This window comes from Meriones unguiculatus, chromosome 18 (genome assembly GCF_030254825.1).
Source record: "Meriones unguiculatus strain TT.TT164.6M chromosome 18, Bangor_MerUng_6.1, whole genome shotgun sequence".
Taxonomy (NCBI): domain Eukaryota; kingdom Metazoa; phylum Chordata; class Mammalia; order Rodentia; family Muridae; genus Meriones; species Meriones unguiculatus.
Genome location: NC_083365.1, coordinates 66405368 through 66428781, shown reverse-complemented (window position 1 = coordinate 66428781; position 23414 = coordinate 66405368). Strand labels below are relative to the sequence as shown.

The 23414-nt window shown below is 37.3% G+C and overlaps 1 protein-coding gene across 8 annotated transcripts in view; it reads left to right on the top strand.

Annotated features, from left to right (window-relative positions):
- The window catches only part of Epb41l5 (erythrocyte membrane protein band 4.1 like 5), a 92279-nt gene that overhangs the window by 11443 nt on the left and 57422 nt on the right, over window positions 1-23414 (top strand). For all 8 annotated transcript variants that reach the window (XM_021633239.2, XM_021633240.2, XM_021633244.2 and 5 more), the window contains exons 3-11: window positions 1311-1415; window positions 11618-11660; window positions 13550-13628; window positions 14925-14969; window positions 15429-15481; window positions 19783-19903; window positions 20041-20128; window positions 20758-20846; window positions 21817-21886. In XM_021633239.2, the coding sequence (XP_021488914.1) occupies window positions 1311-1415; window positions 11618-11660; window positions 13550-13628; window positions 14925-14969; window positions 15429-15481; window positions 19783-19903; window positions 20041-20128; window positions 20758-20846; window positions 21817-21886 (693 nt within the window). The remainder of the gene's footprint in view (window positions 1-1310; window positions 1416-11617; window positions 11661-13549; window positions 13629-14924; window positions 14970-15428; window positions 15482-19782; window positions 19904-20040; window positions 20129-20757; window positions 20847-21816; window positions 21887-23414) is intronic.

Below are 23414 nucleotides of genomic sequence, written 5' to 3'. Positions count from 1 at the left end.
GTTTTTACCTAGGCTAGCAGGGCTGCATTTATTCTTTGAGGCTCAAGTTGAAACATAAAGCCAGCTTGTTGGTACTTTCAGGCAGAACTAACAAACTGTAGTCATTTCCTTTATTGCAAAAATAACACTTTGTGGCACATTTATTCTGTTTAAACTAGTGTTCTTGGCTAAGAATCTGATTATTCTTATGAATGAAAGTTTTTAGAATGTCTGTGTTGTTCCAGCAGCCGGATTGTTTTAATAAAGTCTCTTTTAGATGTAGAGATTTAGTTTGGGCATCACTAACTTAAAGAATTTGAAAATGCCATGTGTTCACTTTTGGATGGCTTAGATTGACTTCTTATTAAAGAAGGTAAAATACAATACTTTGAAAAGACTTTTGTTCTATCCATCTTGCAGAAGCCCATTTTCTTCTCTAGAACACAGCTACTATATTTCAGAAGGCTGGGAATGATGCATAGGCAGGAGAAAGTGAATTTCATTGTTAAAAGGCCATGTTTGATTTTGTTTGTTTGTTTGTTTCTGGAACAAATATAGAATGTTGATGGAATGTGAAATTAAATCTAGAAGTGTACTTTAGAATTAATGTAATAGAAGTTGGATACTGGTGCGTTGAAAAGTAGGGAGGGTAATCAGGATGAGTAGTCTGTGTTCCCTTTTTGATGATGACACTTAGCGGAATTATTACTTACCTAGCTAGATTTCCTTCCCTACCGAGCTGGGTGAGTTATAGCTAAAGCAGTATATCCTCTGGGGAGTGAGTATTAATTTCTGTCCTTAGGAATTGTTCAAAGTATTAACTGGTTTTTGGTTCTTGGGCCTCTCTTCTCTAGGATCCTACCCAGCCCCCATGAAGCAGTCATAGACTTTAGAGTTAATTTTTTTCTTGTTATATTTAATCTAGAAAGAGTAACTTACATTCCTAAAATACAAAGACAGAATACAGAAGTATCTCAGAAGTCAAAGTTAATTACAGAGAATACTTGGGCAATGGCAGATGAAATAAAAAATCGGGAAGGTTAACAGTATGAAATGAGAATGATAGCTTGCTTGAAAGGGCCCAGTGGAAACAGGAGGTAGGGAGAGTACAATTAAATAAAAATACAGTGGATAACACTGGGATCACTTAACATCAAGAAGAAATTGGTGAGGACATATTTGGGAATCTTCCCATTGGAGGAAAACAAGCATTAAAGCAAATTTAGAAATGAGCAGAAAACTAAAAGAAATAACTTTTTCTCCCTAAGATCAGAAATTAGAACAGTGACGCTGGTCAAGCCACTTACTAATTCATCTTACTGCTATTTCAGAAAAAAGCCAAAGGACAAGAGCTGTTTGATCAAATTATGTATCACCTGGACTTGATTGAAAGTGACTACTTTGGTCTGAGGTTCATGGATTCAGCCCAAGTTGCAGTGAGTATCTTTTGGAGGTTCTATTATGACTACAGAAATGGCAATGTTCAGATCATGGACTAAGTGAAGGCTAAAATATTCTTAATGCATTCTTTATTTTTTGTCATTTCTTGTGGCCTGAAACACTCCTTATCTTATTTCGCTTGTTGTGGGTTAAAATAGGGTCTGGCTGTAAGCCTGGACTGGCCTGGAGCTGCCAATGTTACCTTCCCTAAACCTTAGGATTGTAGTTGGGTATCACAGTAGTTGGCTGCTCTTTGCTTTACAGTCACCTGAAATACTTTTTAAAAAAATACCCGCTCTTAACCTGAATTACAAAAGTAGCATTTTTAAAAATGGGGTTTGGAAATATGTTTTTAACAAATACTATCTAGGGTATTATGAACCACTGTGTAACAGAAAGAATGCTAATACTAGAGTTTTATGTGCTGTTAGATAAATGATGTTAATTTCTAAAACAAACACTGCCCTTGATCTATCATGCTTATTATTCATTAAATATCAATTTATTTTATTCTGGAACTGAATGTGTCAGCTAAGCAAGTAACTGAAAGTAACTATGCTTACTGTGCTATAAAATCAAATGGAATAAAATTTAAGTTTTAAAGTATTATCTAGAGACATGAAGAGTTCTGGGGTGTGTGTATGTGCGCATGTGTCAGAGGGGGGCCCTCAAGATACAAGGCTTTCTCGCTCTCTGTCTTCTCTCTCTCTCTCTCTCTCTCTCTCTCTCTCTCTCTCTCTCTCTCGCACGTACACATGCACACCCCAGAACTCTTCATGTATACATATTGAGATTTTCCAAAAAATAGAAAAATTATACTGAACTCTAGATAATACTTTAAAGCTTAAATTTTAACCCATGATTTCCTTATGTCCTTGTCATACTTACTGTTTTGACACATCATAATCCAAAGTAGAAGGACAAAATATAAAGGATCCAAGGTATTAACATATTATAGTTCAGTCTTGAAAGTGTGCCATGCACGTATATCTAAAATTAATGTACCAAAGTTTAATTCATTGATCATTATCAAGCAGTTCAAAATGTGTATGATGCTTGTATTTTGTACTCATTATGGAAATAACCAAAATTAATAAGAAAATCAATTAAAATTTTATTTTTCTGTCATATGTACAGATCTTAGTTTGGTCTTACTATTTTTGAGGCAAAGGTTCACCTTGTATCCCTGTCTGTCTTGGAACTCTATGTAGACCAGGCTGGCCTTGAATTCACAGAGATCTACCTACCTCTGCCTCCTGCATGTCAGGATTAAAGGCTTATGTTTTGTATTTCATTCAGTCTTTTTATAGTTGCATACATATGTAGCAATTTCATAGTTGAAACAATCTCATAAGCAAAGAACAGCCATAAGAATGGTACAAATACCTTTCTGAGAGTTAAGATGTCTCATCACTCTTAAACTCTTCAGTGTATGCTTTCTGTAAATAAGCATGGTTCACAATTTTATGCAACCAGCAAACCAGCAAATTAACATTTAGAAATCATCATCATCTAATCTACACACTACTGAAGTCATTTTGACTAGAGTGTCCCTAGAATGCCCTCTATAGCCACCAAGGTCCAGTTCACAATCCTGTTTTACTTAGTTGTCTTGTTTCTTTAGTTGCTTTAATCTGAGACATTGTGGTTCTGTGGTGATTTTATTTTCATGACTTTGAAACTTTTGAAGAAACAGGCCAGTTACTTCGTATGCTGTCCCTTTCTGTGATTTACTGTTACCTCCTGAAATGGCATTTTAAAAAGTAATCCTGTGTTCCATTCTGTTCTACTAGCTGTCAATGTAACTTCATTGTGCCCCTAATTAGCGACACCAACTCTATCACTTAATGACAGTGTGACTTCCAATCCTCATTTCTAAGTTCTCTTTCCCTTTTGTATGTCTTTATATATCCAAACTTACTATGTAGCTGAGCCACCCTTGAATTGGTGATATTGTTGCCTCCACCTCTTAAGTAACCTGCTTTTTACTTTTCCTTATGTAGTTGTTAAGTTTTTCTGAGACTGTTCCCTATCCAGCCATGTATAAATAAATTGGTTCCTGTGTTACTCAGTATGCTGTTACTCTCATTTATTTTGATGCTCACATTTTCCCAAGTTTGGCCAAATGGTAGCTGCTTCAAAATGCTTTCATGTTCATTTAACATGAGTGTATCATTCTTTGTGCTAACTTACTTTCTGCCCAAGTAAATGTTCCAGGTTTGTCTGGTATTTCCATCTTAGTCCTGGAATTAACAAGTTGTTTAGTAAGCTTTGTGATAAGATTTGAGAACTTAAGCTCACAGTTATTTCTATGTATAGATATATAGTAGATGCCATATAACTCCTGTGAAGTTTAATTTGAGTCTGATACTGCAAAGGTTATTATAATGTTTTCAGCCTACCATATTTGTGGTAATAGTTCTCATCCATGGATGTGCCTATCTATTCCTTGACTTTAAGATGTAGTGTATCTGAATAAATTTGTTGTGAATTGTAAATGCTGTGAGTTCAGAATGCATCTATCTCAGCATATCATAGCCGAGCACTACAGTTAATAGTAGAGTCTTGGTTGTTTATCACACAATGAACAATTCTGGGTCTTAATGGAATCCGTGACTCACTGCCACTGTCTCTCATCACAAAAGATAATTATACTTGTATATTAGTTTGAGGAAAAATAAAAATAGAATGATTTCTGTTAAATGTGTGTTGCTTTCACAGTATTATAAACCTAAAACATTGTGGAGATCTAACTATACCTAACCAATCACTCCATTCCTCCTGGGCAAATGCTGACTGTATTTAAGCCACTGAATTATTCTTGGACTTTTTTGGGGGAGGAGGTAGGGCTTATAAACTGTAGTGTTTGATTACCTTATATAGTATACCACAATGTATAGAGAACTCCTTTGAAGTTGTGTAGTCTGCATTATGTGTTCTGACAAGGAGGATTATAGAGCAAAGAGAAGGCATGCTTAAGGAAAACAGTTGACTTCAGCTAGCCTAGCCATAGCATTTTTATTTCTTTGAAAAAAAACCTTTATTTTATTTTCATATGTGTGGGTTCTTTTTGTTTTTTTTAATATTCTTTTAATATAATTTTTTTATTCACTTTGTATCCCAGCTGTAGTCCTCCCTCCCTCCCTCATCTCCTCCCCTGCCCCTTTACCAATCTCCTCCCCTTCATCTGACCCTAGCGTATGCATTTTTATTTCAAAAAGAGACCACTTTGAAAAATCAAGATACATTTTTTTGTACTATAAAATTTGCCATTTTAGATTATGTAATTTGTTTTAGTACATTCGGGATTTTCTAAGTATTTTCACTAATTTCAGAATACTCCATCATTCCTTAAAGAAACCCTGGATATATTACCACTCGGTCCTCATTAACCCTCTCCAACATTATACTCTGACAAGTACTATATTTCTATCCATATTGATTTGCTTATTTTGAAAGTTTTATATAAATGATAATCTAATTACAGCCTTTCTTGTCAGTGTTTTCAAACTTAATATTTATTGTACGTGAATTTTTCAGTATTTGATTCCTTCCTGTGGCTGAATGTGACTGCCACGTTTTGCTTATTCAGCAATTGGTGGGCATTTTGTTTAGTTTTATTTGACTGTTCTTTTTATATAATTAAATTTTTATTTTATTTGACTGTTCTTGATGGTGCTCTGAACATCTTTGAACTTAAGAAAGTTTCAGATCTGGGAGTACCTAGAAAGAGAACAGGGTGATGTAGTGACTGATGAAATTTTGCAGAATGCACAAACTTTTCTATAGCAGATACAGTATCCTCCACCTCACTAGCAGTTCATGAGATTGCAGTGTTCCGTAGTGGCCAGAGTATATCACATTCCCACAACAATGTACAAGGGTTTCTTTCTCCCCCACATTTTCCTCAGCATTTGTTGCTTTTTGTTTTCTTGCTGATAGCCATTCTAAATGGGATGAGACGGTTTCAGTGGTAGCTTTGATGTGTCTTTTCCTGATGAGCCTAAAGAGGGTGGCTTTTCAGTTAATTACTGGCAAGCTGTACTTCATTTGAAAAGTGCATTTTCAGTTTATTTGCTTGTTTACTGTGTAGTCTGTATTCTCTCAGGAGTTCAATCTTTTATGTCCTACATACTGATCCTCTTTAAAATGGATAGTTAGCAAGATTCCCTACCATCATATAGACTGTCTTTTGACTCTGTTGATAGTTTTCTTTCACTTTACAGAAACTTTTTATTTTATTGTTATTATTTTGTTTGTTTGTTTTGTTTTTTGAGACAGGGTTTGTCTATGTAGCCTTGAGCTGTCCTGGATTCACTTTGTAGACCAAGCTGGCCTCAAACTCAAAGAGATCTGCCTGCCTCTGCCTCCTAAGTGCTGGGACTCAGGCCTGTGCCACCGCGCCTGGCTTGGTACATGTGCATGCACGTGACTTGGAGCATGTATAGAGTTCAGTGGACGATTTGGGGAGTTGGTTCTTACCTTCCACCTTGTTGAAGTGGCATCTCTCTCTCTTTTTTTTTTTTTCCTGCCACTGAATCTCAGACATACTTGGAGCTAATTGGTTGGCTTTTAAGTCATCCAGTTTTCTTATCTCCCATCTCCCATTTCCCCATAGAAGTTCTAGTATTACGGATATACACAGTGGCGCACGCCTGTAATCCCTGGGAGGCAGAGATGGGTGGATCTCTGTGAGTTCCAGGCCAGTCTGCTCTACAAAGTGAATTCCAGGACAGCTAAGGCTGTTACACAGAGAAACATTGTCTTTAAAAAAAAAAAAATTCAGAAATCAGAGAGATCAATGACCTAATGGTACGCCTTAAGGTCTTAAAAGACCAAAAACGAAAAGCCCAAACCTAAACTGGGAAGATGAAAATACACAGTACAAACAAAAGCAGAGATTAATGAAATAGTAATCAAAAGAATATGAAATACTGACATATCAAAGAGATTGCTCTTGGAAAGGATAAACAGTGTTGGTGAGCCGTGGACCTAACTGATCATGGTCATGATAGACAAGTTATTTTTATAAAACCAGAGACAGAGAAGTTACAAAAAATAATACACAAGTCCAGATGGTTGTAGGAAACCATTAGGAGAACTTAGAAGTTGGAAAAATAAGAATGAACTCCCAGACAGATAACCTATCGAAATTAAACTAAGAGAACTTAACAAGAAAAATATTGAGGGGCTGGAGAGATGGCTCAGCAGTTTTAAGAGCACTAACTGGGATTAAAGGCATGAGCCACTCCACCCACCTCTTAAACACTTTTTTAAAAGATATATTTCATTTTATGTATCTGAGTACCTGCATTAATGTATGTGCACATGTATGCCTGGAACCCCTGGAATCCAGAAATGGGCATCAGATCTACTGCGAACTGAAGTGTAGTCCTGAACTTGCATGAAGCTGACTCAACACCTGAACCATCTCTCCAGCTCCAATGTTGCTGTGACAAAATATCTTAGAAAAGCACCTTATGGAAGATCTGTACCCTCTTCTGACCTCCACAGGTACCAGGCATGCATACAGTGCATATACATATATACAAGACAAAAACACAAAAAGAATAAATATATTGTTTTTTTTTAATTTAACAGTAATTTACATACTTAGATCGCCTACGTATCAGCCATGAATTTGACTTTTTAAAAAATTTTAACAAAGATACCTTGAAAATATTTTGTGATGGTTGGTCTAAGTCTTCTTTTGAAATTACTGTTAACCTAAGGAAAGCAGTTGCTCATCTAGACTAAACAGAAGTGGTTTTGTTCGATTACAAATCTTGTGTTCTTAGCATATATTTTTTAACAGCTTCTAAAATAGTTTAAAATGTTAAAAATGCCTCTGCCCACAGAGATACTTGGAGAGGCTGTTTTGAAAGATAGTTAGCATTTTTGTGATTTAGGCTCTGCCCTTTGAGCAGTAGGGGTGAGTTTCTTCAGATTCTCGGAGCTGAACTCACTGAAAGGCTGTTTGCACACTATTTGGCTGGAGGGCTTTGGGTGAGGGTGTATGTGTTGTTTTAGAAGCTTCCTAGGTGATTCTTTGTTAGTTATGTCTGTTATGTTTGTGATTATATTTTCTCTGTTAAGATACATGAGCAAATTGTTTTTCCATAACCCCTGTTGGGAGTAAAAGGAAATAACAGCTTTCTGCATTTTGTAAAAAAATATCAACTAAACTTTAAAAATAGGAAGTCAGGGGGAATTTATTTTCTTTTTAAGATACAAACTTTCAGTTTAAGCACCCAAGAATCTGTACCTGCATGCTTTCCATCTTTATCTTCTTAGCAATTTAAACATAACTGTTTGAGACCCTGATTTTAGGAAAGTACATCAGCGCCTGTCTCTGAGCTCTGAATTTTCCAGTCTCTAGTCATGGAATGTGGAGGAGATGAAAGAAAACAGACTTGAGAATTCACAAACATGAGCTCAGACCTTCCTCAAAAGAATGGTGACCCAGGACTCCCCCAGCTCCTAAATTGCACTTTAAGATGTGTTTGTTTGGGTTGTCTTGCTGGAGTGGAGAAACAAGAATGCGTAAAGCAGACTGAACTTCCTGCTTGGTGTGCGCCTCCAACCCCTCCGCCGGGGTAACTTGTTTAATGGCAGGGCATGGCTAAGAGGAGAAAGTGTAAGCGTTCAGGGTTGTTTGTTTGTTTGCTTTTACAGTGTGTGTTTGTGTGTTTGCCTACCTGGGATACATATGTGAGACTTGAGGACAGCTTGGGGGAGTCTGTTCTTTCTTCCACTGTGCTCCCAGAGAGCTGAGTCATCAAACTTGGCTGCAAGTGCCCTCCCCTGCTGAGCCATCTTAATGGTTCCCAAACTAGTCTTGAATAGATCCAACCAGGAAGAGATTTCTTAGAGCTCAGTATGATTTTAGTAAGTACTCTATTTCCTTCTCAAATTTCCTCAAAATTTATAAGTAATTGGCCAAGTGTGGTAGTGTACTCCTTTCATTCCAGCACTCAGGAAGCAGTAGCAGGTGGATCTCTAGGAGATCTAGGACAGCCTGGTCTACATAGCAAGTTCCAGGACAGCCAGGGCTATACAGTGAGATCCTGTTGGAAAACAGAGGGAAGGGTGGGGGCCTATAATTAGCCTATTGATTTTTCAGCCTGCTGTTAAATGTTCTTCAAATATAGACACCTAAGATGATCTTCCATCTGAAGAAAGTTGAGAAGGAATCAAGAGAAAGCATTCATATTTTGGGGAAATGCATGCAGTTTATAAGGAACAGATCTTGGTGGGGTGACACTATTGGCTTTTTGTGTATCTGTGTGTACATGTGTACAGGTGCCCATGGAGGATAGAGAGGGCATTGGATCCCTGGAGCTGGGGATAACAGGTATACCTCCTGACACGGGTGCTGGGAACTGAGTTCAGGTTCTCTGAAGGAGAAACAGGTGCTCATGACTACTGAGTCGTTGCTCTAGCCCCTGCTTGTTAACAGTACTTTTCCCAAAAAACATAACTATGTTATCCACATCAAATACTATAATAAAGGATTCTGTTATTCTCTGCAACAAATTGTATTCGTTGCAGAGGAAGTTAAAAATATAAGAAAAGGTCATTAGTAACCTTCTTTTAAATAGTTTTTGCAGTTCAGTTTTTCTTTTATGGGTCTGAGTATTTTACTTGCATGGATATCCGTGTGCCACATGTTTACAGTGCCTGTGAACCGGAAGAGGAGATCATATCCTCTAGAACTGGAGTTGCATACAGTTGTGAGCTGCTTTGTGGAGACTGGGAGTTGAATCTAGGTCTTGCAGCAACCAGTGCTCTTAACCACTGAGCCATCTCTCCAGCCCCTCACCAGTAATCTCAAGTACTATTTTATTGTTCTCAGTCTAAAAAAATAATACACATTTTCATATGTTCACATTTGTATGTTTTAATGAAACAATTTGTAATACTTTACAGTGTGTCCTTTAAATCAGAGAAGTATGATCAGGCGTCGTGGCACACACCTTCAATCTTTAAGAAGGAAGAGGCATAAAACAATAAATAAATTTCTAAAAAAATGTAAAACAACAGGTACCAAAAGAAATTTGAAAATCTAAGTTATTTTCAGAAAATGCAGAAGTCAAAACAAGAAACAGTACCATGGATGAAGAAGGGAAATATGCCAAGAACCCAAGGGGAAAAAAATTATCTCAGAGAATTAAAGATTTTTCAGATGTTAACATCTTTATAGCTAATAGCACAGTATCAAAGTGTATGTGTCATAACCTGAAAAGCAAAGTAAAAATAAATATATCCATAAATAAATCTTGCAATTAAAAAAAAAAAAGGGAAGAAGCAGAAGTTCAAGGTCAGCCTGATATACAGAGTTTCAGGACAACCAGGGCCACATAGCCCTGTGGCTTTAGACACATACACACATACCCGATGGCAGGATCTGTTTTAGATCTTTAAGCATTTTCTCTCGCTTTTTAATTGCTATATTATGCTTTTGTCATATTTAAATGTTTTGACCAGCCCATTATTGGATAGTTGTCTTGGATTTATCTAATTGAATTCCTTGTAGGAAAATCTTTTTCATTTATTTGAGTGAGACATGAGTTCTTAAGGCACTGGCTACTCTCCACTATAAAGATGCTGCCTAGGAGGAATGTGCTCATTTGTGCTCAGTGCCATGTATACAAGGGCTCCCTGAAACAATACCCAGGTCACCAGATAAAGAGTTTTGGGTTTTGTTTTGGTTGGTTGTTTTTTTTGTTTTTTTTGTTTTTGCATGTGTGTGTGTTTATTTGTTTTGTTTTGGGGTTTTGTTTTTTTTTTTTCTGCTTTTTGCTTTTTTCCCCTAACTATATTAAGAGTTGAAACTTGAGCAACATACAGGTCTGTCTTCTGAGAGCAAACAATCTGGACACAAAAAGTATTTTTATTTCATGTTTAACATGTAATAGTATTAAGTCGTTGCAAGTCTGATTGGGTTTCTGAACCAGGGTAAAAGCACTGCTTACTGTTCCAGGTAGAGGCATTTGGGATTTGTACAACTAAGTGGTTTCCATGCTGAAAAGTATTTAAAAGGGGCATGTCCAACAACTTATTAGATGAAAGATGGCTAAGTAGCCTACACGACTTGGAATCCAGAAGAAACAATTGTATAGACTGGGATGTGACTCTGCTGCCGAACTCTTGTCTGGGTTATTTGAGGCCCTGGGTTCAATTATTACCAGAAACTAGGCAGAAAACTTTGCACAGTTGCTGCCTGACATGTTTACAAAGTATCTTATTGGACAGTAGAAGGGCACTCTGCTGCCACTGAAAGAGCACTGTTAAGTTTTGCTTCTGGGTCTAGGGAAGAAAGGAGAGAAGCCAGGCAAATAATTGGTAGGGAAAGCAGACAGAGCCCCCGTAACAATGCAGCCTTATTCACTCTTTTCTTAGCAGGATTATTGAAACTGCATCCTTGGCTCTGTGGACTAGTTAACACAGAGCCCTCCCTTCTTTTGGTGCTTGGGATTGAAAGCATGCTGACGTGAGCTCACCCATGCGTATTGTGGTTGAACCAGTGCAGCCTGTCGCTGAGAGGAGCTGATGGGTTTGTAAGGCAAGCTGAGCTGGGAATGCTTTGTCAGTGTGAGCATCTGGAACCATTTCAGACTTTTGTGTTACAAGCATTTCCCAGTGAAGAGGCTATAGAAATTAAAAGGTTGTTACTGTTGAAAACAGAACTGTCAGGTGTAAACATTTTTATTTGTAAAATAGGAGAACAGTGACTGCTTCATTTGATAATTTCATAATTTGAGAAAAATCTTACTTTTTAAAACCTTTAGGCTCTTTGAGTGAGTAGTGAATAGCCACTGTTTTGCAATTTTTGGGTGATATTCTCTCCTCCTTGTTAAATTTTGCCAGTGAATCTTATAAAGGAATGACCAAGCCTTGATACTTCTAATTTTCATCTGTTCGTGTGTATATTTATAGAAATACTGGAAAGCTCTCTATAGCTGAGCTATATCTCTAGCCCTTTTCTCTCTCACATTCTTAAGAGAGCCATTTCTTTGGGAACTGGGAAAAATTAAGGTTATAATTTAAGCGGTAAGAGCCACTCTTTCAAATTCAGCCCCCTTGCTTTTTCCTTTGTAAAATACTGCATTGTGGTTGTCAACAACACAATAAATCTTGTTAAACATGAAAGTTCTACCATTTGCATAAGTACTCAACTTTATTTTTCTGTTTACAGCATTGGTTGGATGGTACAAAAAGCATCAAAAAGCAAGTAAAAAGTAAGTGTTGGGAAATCATTTGTGAAAATAGTCCAAATAAGACATATCAAAAACACTGATTTCTTAATAATAAGGACATTAAAAATCATGTTTTCTGTGACTTTCTTTACCAACTGCTCTAGCATGATAGGTGAGTCTCAGTCAAGAGACTCAAGATGTAGCCTAGGCTGGACTCATGCTCAAAAGCCTTCTGAAGGACTCCTGAGTGCTGCTAGGATTTTTGATCTGTTCTACTGTGCCTGGCTAACACATCTACCTTCTAGACTTTGTTTTGTAATACACCAACTCAGTGCCTGGTTTATATAGGTTTAACATTAATCTAGACTCAAGAGTCTTATAATTTGAGTATATAGAAGAAATATTCGCAGCTTACAAATTGGATTGACTTCTTAAAATATTTGACTTTTCTTTAAGTAATTACTTGCGTTAAAGTTTTACAGGGTGGGTAGGTTGGTTGGTTGGTTTTGGGGGGTTTTGTTGTTGTTGTTTTCCCCGAGACAGGTTATCTCCGTGTAGCCCTGCCTGTCCTGGCACTCTGTAGACCAGGCTAGCCTTGAACACAGATCGGCCTGTCTCTGCCTCTGAGTACTGGTATTAAAGGAGTGCACCACCACTGCCCAGCTGTGTTGAAGTTTCCTTGGCCTTTTTTTGTGGTTGGTTGGTTGGTTGGTTGGTTGGTTGGGGGGATGCTACCTGACTCTAGAAAACATTTTTAGACCTTAATGCTGTAATAAGTTTCTCCCCTTGTCTTTCTGGGGATTCATGATATAGACTAGGCACAGTGGACTTTGTTAAGAAATACATGGTAGATTTGCTCTGTCTCCTGTCTCAGTAGTCACCTCACATAGCCTGTGGTAAGCACCAGAGACATGTCATTCTTCTCTAAAATTTTGTTTTTTTGTTTTTGTTTTTTTTTTTAAGTTTATTTATTTCAGGTATATGAGTGTTCTGCTTGCATGTGTATGTATGGCTCATATGTATGCCTAGTGACCTGGAAGGTCAGGAAAGGACATTGGATCTCCAGGAACTGGAGTTAAAGATTCCCACATGGTGCTGGGAATCAAAGCCAGCTTCTTTGCAAGAGCAGCAACTACTCTTAACCACTGAGCTGTCTCTCTAGTTCTTATCTATATATACTTCTTTTAAAAGAGGAGGAATGAAACGGTGCTGTAGATCTGGCTCAGCAGTTAAGAGCACATAATGGTCTTGTAGAAGATCCACCTTGAATTCCTCACACCAGCATCCTCCTCACAGCTTCTTGTAACTCCAACTCAAGGGAATGCGAGCACAAGTAATTAACCACACAAGCACACACACAATTAAAAAATAACGTGTTAGAAATAATGACATGAAGTAAGTCACATAAAATGGAGTATTATTAACTTGGCAGAACTTGGGAAAATACCAGTGTTTATTTGCCCATAGTCCGGCTTGTCAATCTAGGGTCATATTTCAGGACAGTTTAATTGCTGTCTTTATAAAATATTGGGACAGGGTTGCTGAGAATATAGCAGTTAGAATCCACTGGACTGAATTTGAAAGTGTGGGATGCTTGGCCTTGAGCAGTTATTCATGTTGGTGGTCCTTGGTGTTCTCTAGATGAACAGCTCAGCAGGTTTTCCAGGCTGTTTGATTGCACCACTAAGATTATGCATTTGACCCTGCACTGTTGTAATTAATATGTGACAGATGAATATAGTACTGCTGTGTCATGCTTGGTAAACTGTAAAACTCTTCATGTTAAATCTCAGCCTATATTCTACTTTTAAGTAATGACACAATAGTCTGTCTTCTTCTTTTATACTTTAGTCATATTTTCAGCAAATTTTCTGACTGAAAATTATTAGCAAATCAATTAAATTAAAGCTCTTTTCTTTTTTTAATGGCAGTTGGTTCACCCTATTGTCTTCATCTTCGGGTTAAGTTTTATTCTTCGGAACCAAATAATCTTCGTGAGGAGCTAACCCGGTAAGACCACTCCCTATTAAGGATCGTGTCAGAGGCGCTGGGACTCCTAGAAGACCGCTTTTAGGGTTCCTCAAGCCCAGCAGTAAGGTCTCAGATAAGTTTTTATTCTAGAACAGGATGTTTAAGATGTCATATTCTAGCCAGGTAAAATAGCCTGTAATCCCAGCACTCGGAAACTAAGGCAGGAGGATTACTTTGAGTTCAAGGCTAGTTTGGACCCCAAAGTGAATTTCAGGCTAGCTCAGTCTACAATATGAGACTTTGTCTTAAAATATTAAAAATAACTAAAAGTGTAAGATTCTTCATTTGTTGATTTTCATGTATCCAGTAGGGGTGACTAGTGACTCAGTTCATGGATTTTAAATAGAACTGATAATGTCTTAATAAGTTACAATCTTATGCTTATTGACATTCACCATAATTTGTCTTTTGCTACTGATTTCATGTAGGTGGGCTCAAGACTTCTTTATTTCTTGAAATGCCTTTGATTCATGACAGTGTTAGATCCTGATTTGAGTAATTTGAATACAGCTTTGGGGTATATCCATTCTTCATTTTACCCTTCCTCTTTATTGCATATGCATTGCTTTTTGGTGAAGAAGCAGGGTTGCTAATGAATCCAGTGTTCACTAAGTGAAGAAGCTGAGCTGATGGGTATCTTTGGAAGGAGTTCTCTGACCGTGAGGTTGCTGCTGTTAACCTTACACCCCTCATGTAGAAGGTCAAGTTGGATCACAGGGCTCATTTACACAACATGCTTCCGACACTTTCTCTGAAGGTTCCTCTGCTCTCGGGCCTGTTCTTCTCTTAATCTTCAGGCATGCTTCCTGTCTTTCTCCTTTCAGTATTCCTTTTGTCTGTATTATTTTTCCCTTACACATTTTTTTTTTTTGCATTGAGATTCTGTATTCAAGAATGTTCTCTCAGACAGACAATGTTGGCACACACCTTTAATCCCAGCTGTCAAGAGGCAGAGGCAAATAGGTCTCAGAGTTGGAAGCCAGGCTAGTCTATAGAGCAAGTACCAGGACAGCTGGGGCTACATGGAGAGACCCTGTCTTGGATAAAAAGAAAAAGGGGGAAAAAAAAGAGTGTTCTCTCGGTGTGGTTGTGTGCACCTTTAATCCCAGCACTTTGGGGGCAGAGTCAGGAGGATCTCTGAGTTGCTAGGCATCCAGGGCTATATACTGAAATCCTTTCTCACAAAGAGAAGAGTGTTCTTAAGCTAAAATGGTAAGATCTTTTTTTCTGTAGTGAATTGTTTTATTTAGTTAATTTGTGTTTTATTTTTCTTAGGTATTTATTTGTTCTTCAGTTAAAACAAGATATTCTCAGTGGGAAGTGAGTATTAAATTATTTAGTACATAACTGCAAAATTCTTGGGTAACAGAAAAAATAATTTAAAAAATAGGTTTAGTGCAGGGCTGACGAGCCGATGGCTCAACAAGTACAGGACCTGAATTTGCAAATTTGCATCACCAGCACCTTGTGGGACCCAGGAGCAGTGGGAGCATCTGTGGCAACAGGGCTAGAGGCTCACTGGCCAGCACTGAAGCAAAACAATGAACTCCAGGGTCAGTAAGAAATAGTGTGCAAAATAGTACGGTGGAGAGGAACTAAGGAAGATTCTGGATATGGCCCTTGGGCCTCCACATTCACACACAGTCAAGTGTACTTGCACACAAATAAACACAAATAAGTTCAGAGTTGTATAAAATGCTCAGGCTGCAATATGTATGTTGTTGTTATTCATCTTAAAAGATGATGAATTGACTTAGTAAATTTGTATTTTGATCTCAGATTAGAGTGTCCCTTTGAAACAGCAGTTCAGTTGGCAGCTTATAATCTGCAAGGTAAGTGATTTTTGTGCTTGATTGTTAAAGCTAAAAGTCTTTTGTGTGATGCATGTCTATGGAATTTAAAAAAAATCAGATGACAGGCTAGAGAAGATTGGTTTCTTTATAAAACTGTACCAGTGTCCAACTCTTGACTTCTGCTTGATGTTAAAATGCCTCTTCAAAAAGTTATTGTCTTCATACCTTTTCCTCTCTGTTCTTTGCTCTTTTTCTTTTTTAAAAAATTATTTTACTTTGCATGCATAGATATTTTGCCTGCAACTTTGTACACCGTGTTTGTGCCTGGTGTCCCTGGAGAGCAGAAGAGGTCATTGATTCCCTGGAACTAGAGTTACAGACAGGTGTGAGCTGCCACACAGGTGCTGAGAATTAAGCCCACGCCCTGTGGGAGAGCATCATTGCTTTGCATCTGTAGTATTTTAGAACAGTTTGCAGCCTACCTGATAATTGAATAAGTGTTAACATTAGACCCAAAATGGATTTCTTTTCCATAAAGAGAGTGCAGTTAGCATAAAAGTGAGTTATCATAGTTGTTGCATGGCTTGCTTTCTTAGGTCATTGTCTTAAAAATGAGTTAACGAAGAATCAGAGCATGCTTAAACCACATCAAGCCAGTACATAATGAAGAGTCAGAGCATACTTAGACCAGATCAGGCCAGTACATATTTAAAAGTTCCTGCTGGGCACTTTGAAGTACTTTTTAGTAAATCAAAAACTTACCAAATGCTTAAATTGCTTATTGCTACAATTAAGGATTTTCTCATAAAAGTTGACATTTTAAAGGAAAACTATGATTCGAGTCCTTGTTCATCCATTGAAAGGAAGCATTTTTCTGGAACTTATATACTGTGTGTGTGTGTGTGTGTGTGTGTGTGTGTGTGTGTGTGTTGTATATATACATATATGTATTATAACTAAAGTTATATTTAATGATGCTCATGACTTTAGATTTTTGCCTTCCTACTGGTTGTACATATATCCCCGTCATTCTAAGATCAGAACTGTTTCTCACTGTGTAGATAATAAAACTACATTTGCATGTTTTATGGTAAACCTAATTTTTTGCTTATTTTTGATATTCATTATTAAAGCATATTTTCCTGGTGATGAGAATTTTTATCTATGTGATTTTTTTTTTCACTGTTGTAATCTGTCTCCAAATTAAAACATGTTTTCTATCTGTATAATGAGGGGGAAACATTAATTTGAAAATATTATCTGCATTCTGTTTGTACCCATGACAGCCAAAGTATGTGCTTAAAAATAGGGTTTATATGGCACTGGTAGAAAGTAAGTGAGGCTCAGCATCTACTTTGATTCCCTGCTGGGTAGAGTCTTTCAGAGGCCCTCTTTAATAGGCTCCTGTCCTGTTCCCTGTTTTTTCCCCTCTTCCAATATCTGTCCTATTTGCCTTTCAGAGTGAGGGTTGATCGTCTTACCCGGGGTCCTCCTTCTTGCTTAGCTTCTTTAGGTGTACAGATTTTAGTATGAGTATCCTATATTATATGTCTAATATCCACTTATAAGTGAGTTTATACCATGTGTGTTTTTCTGCTTCTGGGATACCTCACTCAGGATGTTCTGTTCTAGATCCCACCATTTGCCTGCAAATTTCATGATTTCCTTGTTTTTAATTGCTGAGTAGTATTCCATTGTGTAAATGTACCACAATTTCTGTATCCATTCCTCAGCTGAGGAACATCTGGGTTTTTTCCAGGTTTTGGCTATTATGAATAAAGCTGCTATGAACATGGTTGAGCAAATGTCCTTGTTGCGTACTCAAGCATATTTTGGATATATGCCTAGGAATGGTATAGCTGGATCTTGAGATAGCACTATTCCCAATTATCTGAGAAAGCGCCAGATTGATTTCCAAAGTAGTTGTACAAGTTTACATTCCCACCAGCAATGGAGGATTCCCTGTTCTCCACATCCTCTCCAGCATGTCCTGTCACTTGAGTTTTTGATCTTAGCCATTTTGATGGGTATAAGGTGAAATCTCAGGGTCGTTTTGATTTGCATTTCCCTGATGACTAAGGACATTGAACATTTCGTTAAGTGTGTCTCTGCCATTTGATATTCCTCTACAGAGAATTCTCTGTTTAGCTCTGTACCCCGTTTTTTAATTGGATTACTTGATTTGTTGCTTTTTGACTTCTTTAGTTCTTTATATATTCTGGATATTAGCCCTCTGTCAGATAGAGGGTTTTGAAGATCCTTTCCCAGTCTGTAGACTGTTGTTTTGTTCTGATGACAGTATTTTTTGCATTTTCAGAAGCTTTTCGGTTTCATGAGTTATCATTTATTGATTGTAGATCTTAGATTGTTGTGCTGTTGGTGTTCTGTTCAGTAAATTGTCTCCTGTGCCAATGAGTTCCCCACTTTTTCTTCTAACAGATTTAGTATGTCTGGTTTTATGATGAGATCTTTGATCCACTTGGACTTTATTTTGTACAGGGTGATAAATGTGGATCTATTTGCATTTTTCTACATGTAGACATCCAGTTAGACCAGCACCATTTGTTGAAGATACTGTCTTTTTTCCATTGTATGGTTTGGGCAGAGTGCAGGGAATCTTATGAAAGAAGGGAGATATAGAAAGACCTGGAGGGGACAGGAGCTCCAAGAAATCTGTGCCAAGGGGTCCTTTTCTGAGACTGATACTCCAACCAAGGACCATGCATGGAGATAACCTAGAACCCCTGCACAGATGTAGCCCATGGCAACTCAGTATCTACGTGGGTTTCCCAGTAAGGGAAACAGGGACTGTCTCTGACATGAACTCAGTGCCTGGCTCTTTGATTACCTCCCCCTGGCACAGGGAGGGTTGGGGCACAGCCTTACCAGGCCACAGTGGAAGACAATGCAGACAGTCCTGATGAGACTTGATAGGCTAGGGTCAGATGGAAGGGGAGAGGACCTCCCCTCTCAGTGGACTTGGAGAGGGGCATGGGAGGAGATGAGGGAGGGAGGGTGGGGTTGGGAGGGAATGAGGGATGGGGCACAGCTGGGATACAAAGTGAATAAACTGTAATTAATACAAAAAATAAAAATTTAAATGAAAAAAAGAAAGTGAGGGTTCTTGAAATATAGTATAAAGATACCAATACATGGTGTCCATATAAAAATCTGGCAAAGTGTTCTAGAGTTTTAGAGCTGAGACAGGGAGATACAAGAACTTGATGGCCATCCAAAATTGTGAGTCACCTGTATTTAAGGTTATAAGTCAGAAAGCAATAAAGAGCCACCTGACATCCTGTTCTGGCCTCTTCATGAGCAGACATAGGTGTGTGCCCTCAACTCACCTCAGACACAACACACTATGCCATGCCCCCACCATACACACACAAATAGGATTTATGAAAATGTTTTGTGTATTTTAACACATTTGACTCACTAATGCTCAAAGCACTAGTCTAGAATAGAAACGCCAAATAGTGGTTACCATTATTATTATGATGGCAAAATAATTTCTCCATGTTTTTTCTCAATTATTTTATATTAATTTAGTATTAATTTAACATTACAGACAAGTAATCTTGTAGTCTTCTACTATGCTATTATTGTCTATTTTGGGTGATTTTTTTTTTTTCTAGAAAGCAGGTGATTGTCTTTTAAGAACTAAGGTCAAAGATTTTTTTTTTCTCTATGGTAACACAGAAATGTGTTTTCAAATGCTAAGCATTAATATGTGAATAAATTAGAAGAAAGGTCTAATTAAAAATACACCACCAACAACAAATGTGATTTATATTGTCTTAGTGTTTTATTGCCATGACAAAGTACCATACCAAGGCAACTTATAAAAGAAAGCATTTAATTTGGCACTCAGAGTTAAAAAAAGATGAGTCTATGAGCATCATGGCAGGGAGCCTGGCGGTAGGTAGGCAAGCATGGCACTGGAGTAGAGCTGAGAGCTCGCATCTGATCCATGAGTATGAGGCAGAGACGGGGCTTACTGGGGCTGGGATGGGAATTTTATACCTCAAAGCCTAGCCTCATTAACCTCTTCCTTCAACACAGACACCTCCTAATCTTTCCCAAACAGTTCCACCAACTTTGGACCAAGCATGCAAGATATATGAGCCTATGGGGCTGTTCTCATTGAAATTACTGCATATGTGTAACAGACCAACCCCTAGATCTAAACTAGATTTATTAGGGGGGAATGGCCTAGGCATTATGAATGGTTTAAAAAAAGAATAAAAATCTTAAATCTTTGTTTACAAAATGTGTTTTTTTTTAAATATTTTCTTAGTATTATTAACCTGTCATAACTGTATTAACTTGTTTTGTAGCTGAACTTGGTGACTATGATCTTGCTGAACATAGTCCTGAACTTGTATCCGAGTTCAGGTTTGTGCCCATTCAGACTGAAGAGATGGAATTGGCTATTTTTGAGAAATGGAAGGAATACAGGTAGCTCATCATTTGATCACACTTTTTAAACATCACCACAGTTGTTATTTTATATTTATTTTCTTTTATTTCTATTGTTTGCTTAAAAAAACCTCTTTATGCTCATTATCTTATAATTACTATTCTTAAATTTTCAGAGGTCAGACACCAGCACAAGCTGAAACCAATTATCTGAATAAAGCCAAATGGCTAGAAATGTATGGGGTTGATATGCATGTGGTCAAGGTAAGCCCCGGGTGTTGTGGTAGTTGTTTTTTTAAAAAAATTATTTCTGTGGCTAGGGGGATGGCTTAGCAGGTATGAGCATGTACTGTTCTTGTTGAAGTCCTGAGTTCAGTTATCAGCACCTGTGTTGAGCTGCATATAAATTCCTGTAACTTCAGCTCCAGGGAATCTGACACCCTCCTCTTCTGGACTCTGTAGGCACATGTACTCAATGTGTATATACATATAATTTTAAAATAATAAAAATAAATCCTTTTTAAAAAATCCATTTCTTTGTGGTTTTTAAGGGAACTATGAATTTTATAATATGAGGGAATGCATAGAGTTTCTATAGAATACCTCTGAGTATTTGTGATGTGTAGTAGGGAAAAAGTAGTTGAAATTAGATATTGAAAGACTGGAATCAGATGCACTTTTATATAACCAAAGCTCAATGTAGATGAGACTTTGCTAAAACATAGTTCAGAAAACAAGGTTAACGCTTTATAACTTGAAGAGGATTATTTGCTGAAAACATCTAAAATATAAATATTAGCCTGTGTATAATATTTATTGTGAAAGAAGAACTAGTATGAAACCTATTTCTTGTATACAAACACAGTGAATTTTACTTTTTCTCCTTAAATTAGGCTAGAGATGGCAATGACTATAGCTTGGGACTAACTCCAACAGGAGTCCTTGTTTTTGAAGGAGAAACCAAAATCGGCTTGTTTTTCTGGTGAGCAGTGTTAATGTCAGAGGTACTCTTGTCTTGTTTTTAATAAGTTAAAACATTTATAGCAGTAATGAATAAAAAGGGTTGGAAATAGAATCACGAGAATTTTGGAAGTGAAAAGTTATTGTTTCCCATTCTTCTGCAATTTATCTGTAATCTCTTCCCCAGATGCAGACTCTAAGTACTGCAAGTCTGCATCCCATCAGCGTCAGAGTGTGTCAGTGCATGTCTTTGTATTCTTAGTTAGCTCCTGCTTGTGTACTTATGACATGTTCTTTACACAGTGAGCCTCCGTGGTTCTATCATCCTAGTGTTTGCCATAGGCGCACAGAAAGGGAGGGAGATGGTAGTGCTATTCCTACTTTCAAGCTTGGCCCCTCCTGTGTCCCAATTACAGTCTTCCATACTTAGAGATGTTGCACGGATTTCATAGCTGTAAACATTGAACTGGGAGATTGTTTACATTATTACATTTTTGTTAGAACTAATACAGAGCTTATGTATATGTTACATACAAGAGCTCAAGATGTAACATACCAAGACTGTTGGCTTTAAGCCTTTCCACCCAAACTCAGATTCACGTTCAGGTGTTACTGGTAGAAATAGAGTTGAAGATCATGACTTTGATACTTTGTTTTATGCCCTTCATAAACACTTACTGGCTTTTGTTATATTTAATTCCTATGCTGTTTAATCCTGAAACATTTTTATGTAGGCTTACAAAATGTATTGTGCCATATTAGGAATGTGATATATTTCTTACTTTCTTCCTGTCTTTAATGTCTGGTACATGGGCTGATGGATTTGTCAGCTGGTTGCTTTTGAAGTGTGTGTCTGCCTCCCTGTAGAGACTTTGACAGGCAGTGCTAGCTGTCTCTACCTTCTTCCTAGTGTTGAGAGTTAGGATGAGGAACCATGCTTGGTAGAGAAAAGGATTTTTGCCCTAATCTGCCTGTTGATCTCATTGTTACAGGCCTAAGATAACCAGATTGGATTTTAAGAAGAATAAATTAACTCTAGTGGTGGTGGAAGATGATGATCAGGTAGGAACTGTACTGTATTACTTGTTTCACAGTAATTGTATGGTAACAAGGGAACTGGATCTCACTGTTCTGGAGAGCCATAGAACAAAACTTAGCATTGATTATCTGTAAATTCCTCATTCAGGCCATATCATCCTAAAAATGCACTTTAAACGTAAAGCTATGTAGATGTTTATCATTTATTGTCTCATTGTTGATAATGTAGCTGTCGTGTACAAAGGTTCCATTTAGGTGGCTCTAGGCCTCTTTTCTCATAGGTGGGTCTCTGAGCTCAAGGCCAGCCTGGTCTACACAGTTCCAGACCAGCTAGTGCTGGCCAGTGCGACCCTGGCTCAAAGAAACAAATAAAAAAGATCTATTTGATGGTATTGTTTACAATAAAGTGTGATTTATTTTGTTTGTTTTTTTTGTAAATTTTCTTCTATAATTTCAGTATACTCTCATTTCAAAATTATTTTATGTATTTTTCTTAGCTTTTATCATATTCAGGCATTATTTCATGTTCCCATTCAGCTCATAATTGACCTTTTGGTTGTACTTCTGTAAGAAATGATAAATAACAGGCCAGAGTTAAGTTGTATCAATTTTCTAAAGTTTTGCAGATATTAGATTTTATAGAATCTTCGTGTTTTAACTTTGACTTTTTCTAACCGTTACAGATGAGGTAAGTAGTATATTGTATTGTTGTTGTAGTCTCCTTTTCCATGTAGTTGTTAAGGATATATGAGGACCTGGTTAAATATAATAAGTAGCCAAAAGAATAACACGATAGCTGAAGGTGAAGGCCTTAGGCTTTACTTTTTTCTAACATTAGACAGATCACTTTTATGAGGACATCTCTGAGTGTTTTATATCAGTGAGGTGAATGAAACGACAGTTTGTCATAACGTTGGCTAATGGGAAGCACTGCTATTCAGTTAGTGCACGTTGGTCTTTTTTATTACAACTCAACATGTTCGTTTATTAAAAACAGTCTTTGTGGCTGATACAGTGTGGTGCTTTTACTTCACTGAACGAATGAGAAACATTCATATTCTCAGGAGATTTTGAGTGTAGTGGGATGGTCCAGTGGAGAGGTTATTTTATTTAATAATATTAGCATAGGAATACATGATATTGGCAAGTCTACAAAGATAGCTAGACATGTATGCTCATGATACTAAAATGATACATAACCAAGAAAAGTATAGAATCAACATGAAAGAACTTTATAATATAGTAGTTGAATGATTGTAGTAGTAATTTTATATTTATATTTGGGTTTTTAAAATAAATTTTGTATTTGAGAATTTCATATCTGCATACAGTGTGTTTCATCTACTCCACACTGCCTCCCTGCTAGTTCTCCCATTTCCCCTTCCCCCATTTTTTTTATTTTTTGCTTGATAGTATTTTACATAGGTGTTCCAAGTTGTTTTTTTATTTTTATTTTTTTATATTAATTACAGTTTATTTACATTGTTTCCTCATTCCCTCCCAATCCCACCTTCCCTCCCTCATCTCCTCCTTGCCCCTCTCTAAGTCCACT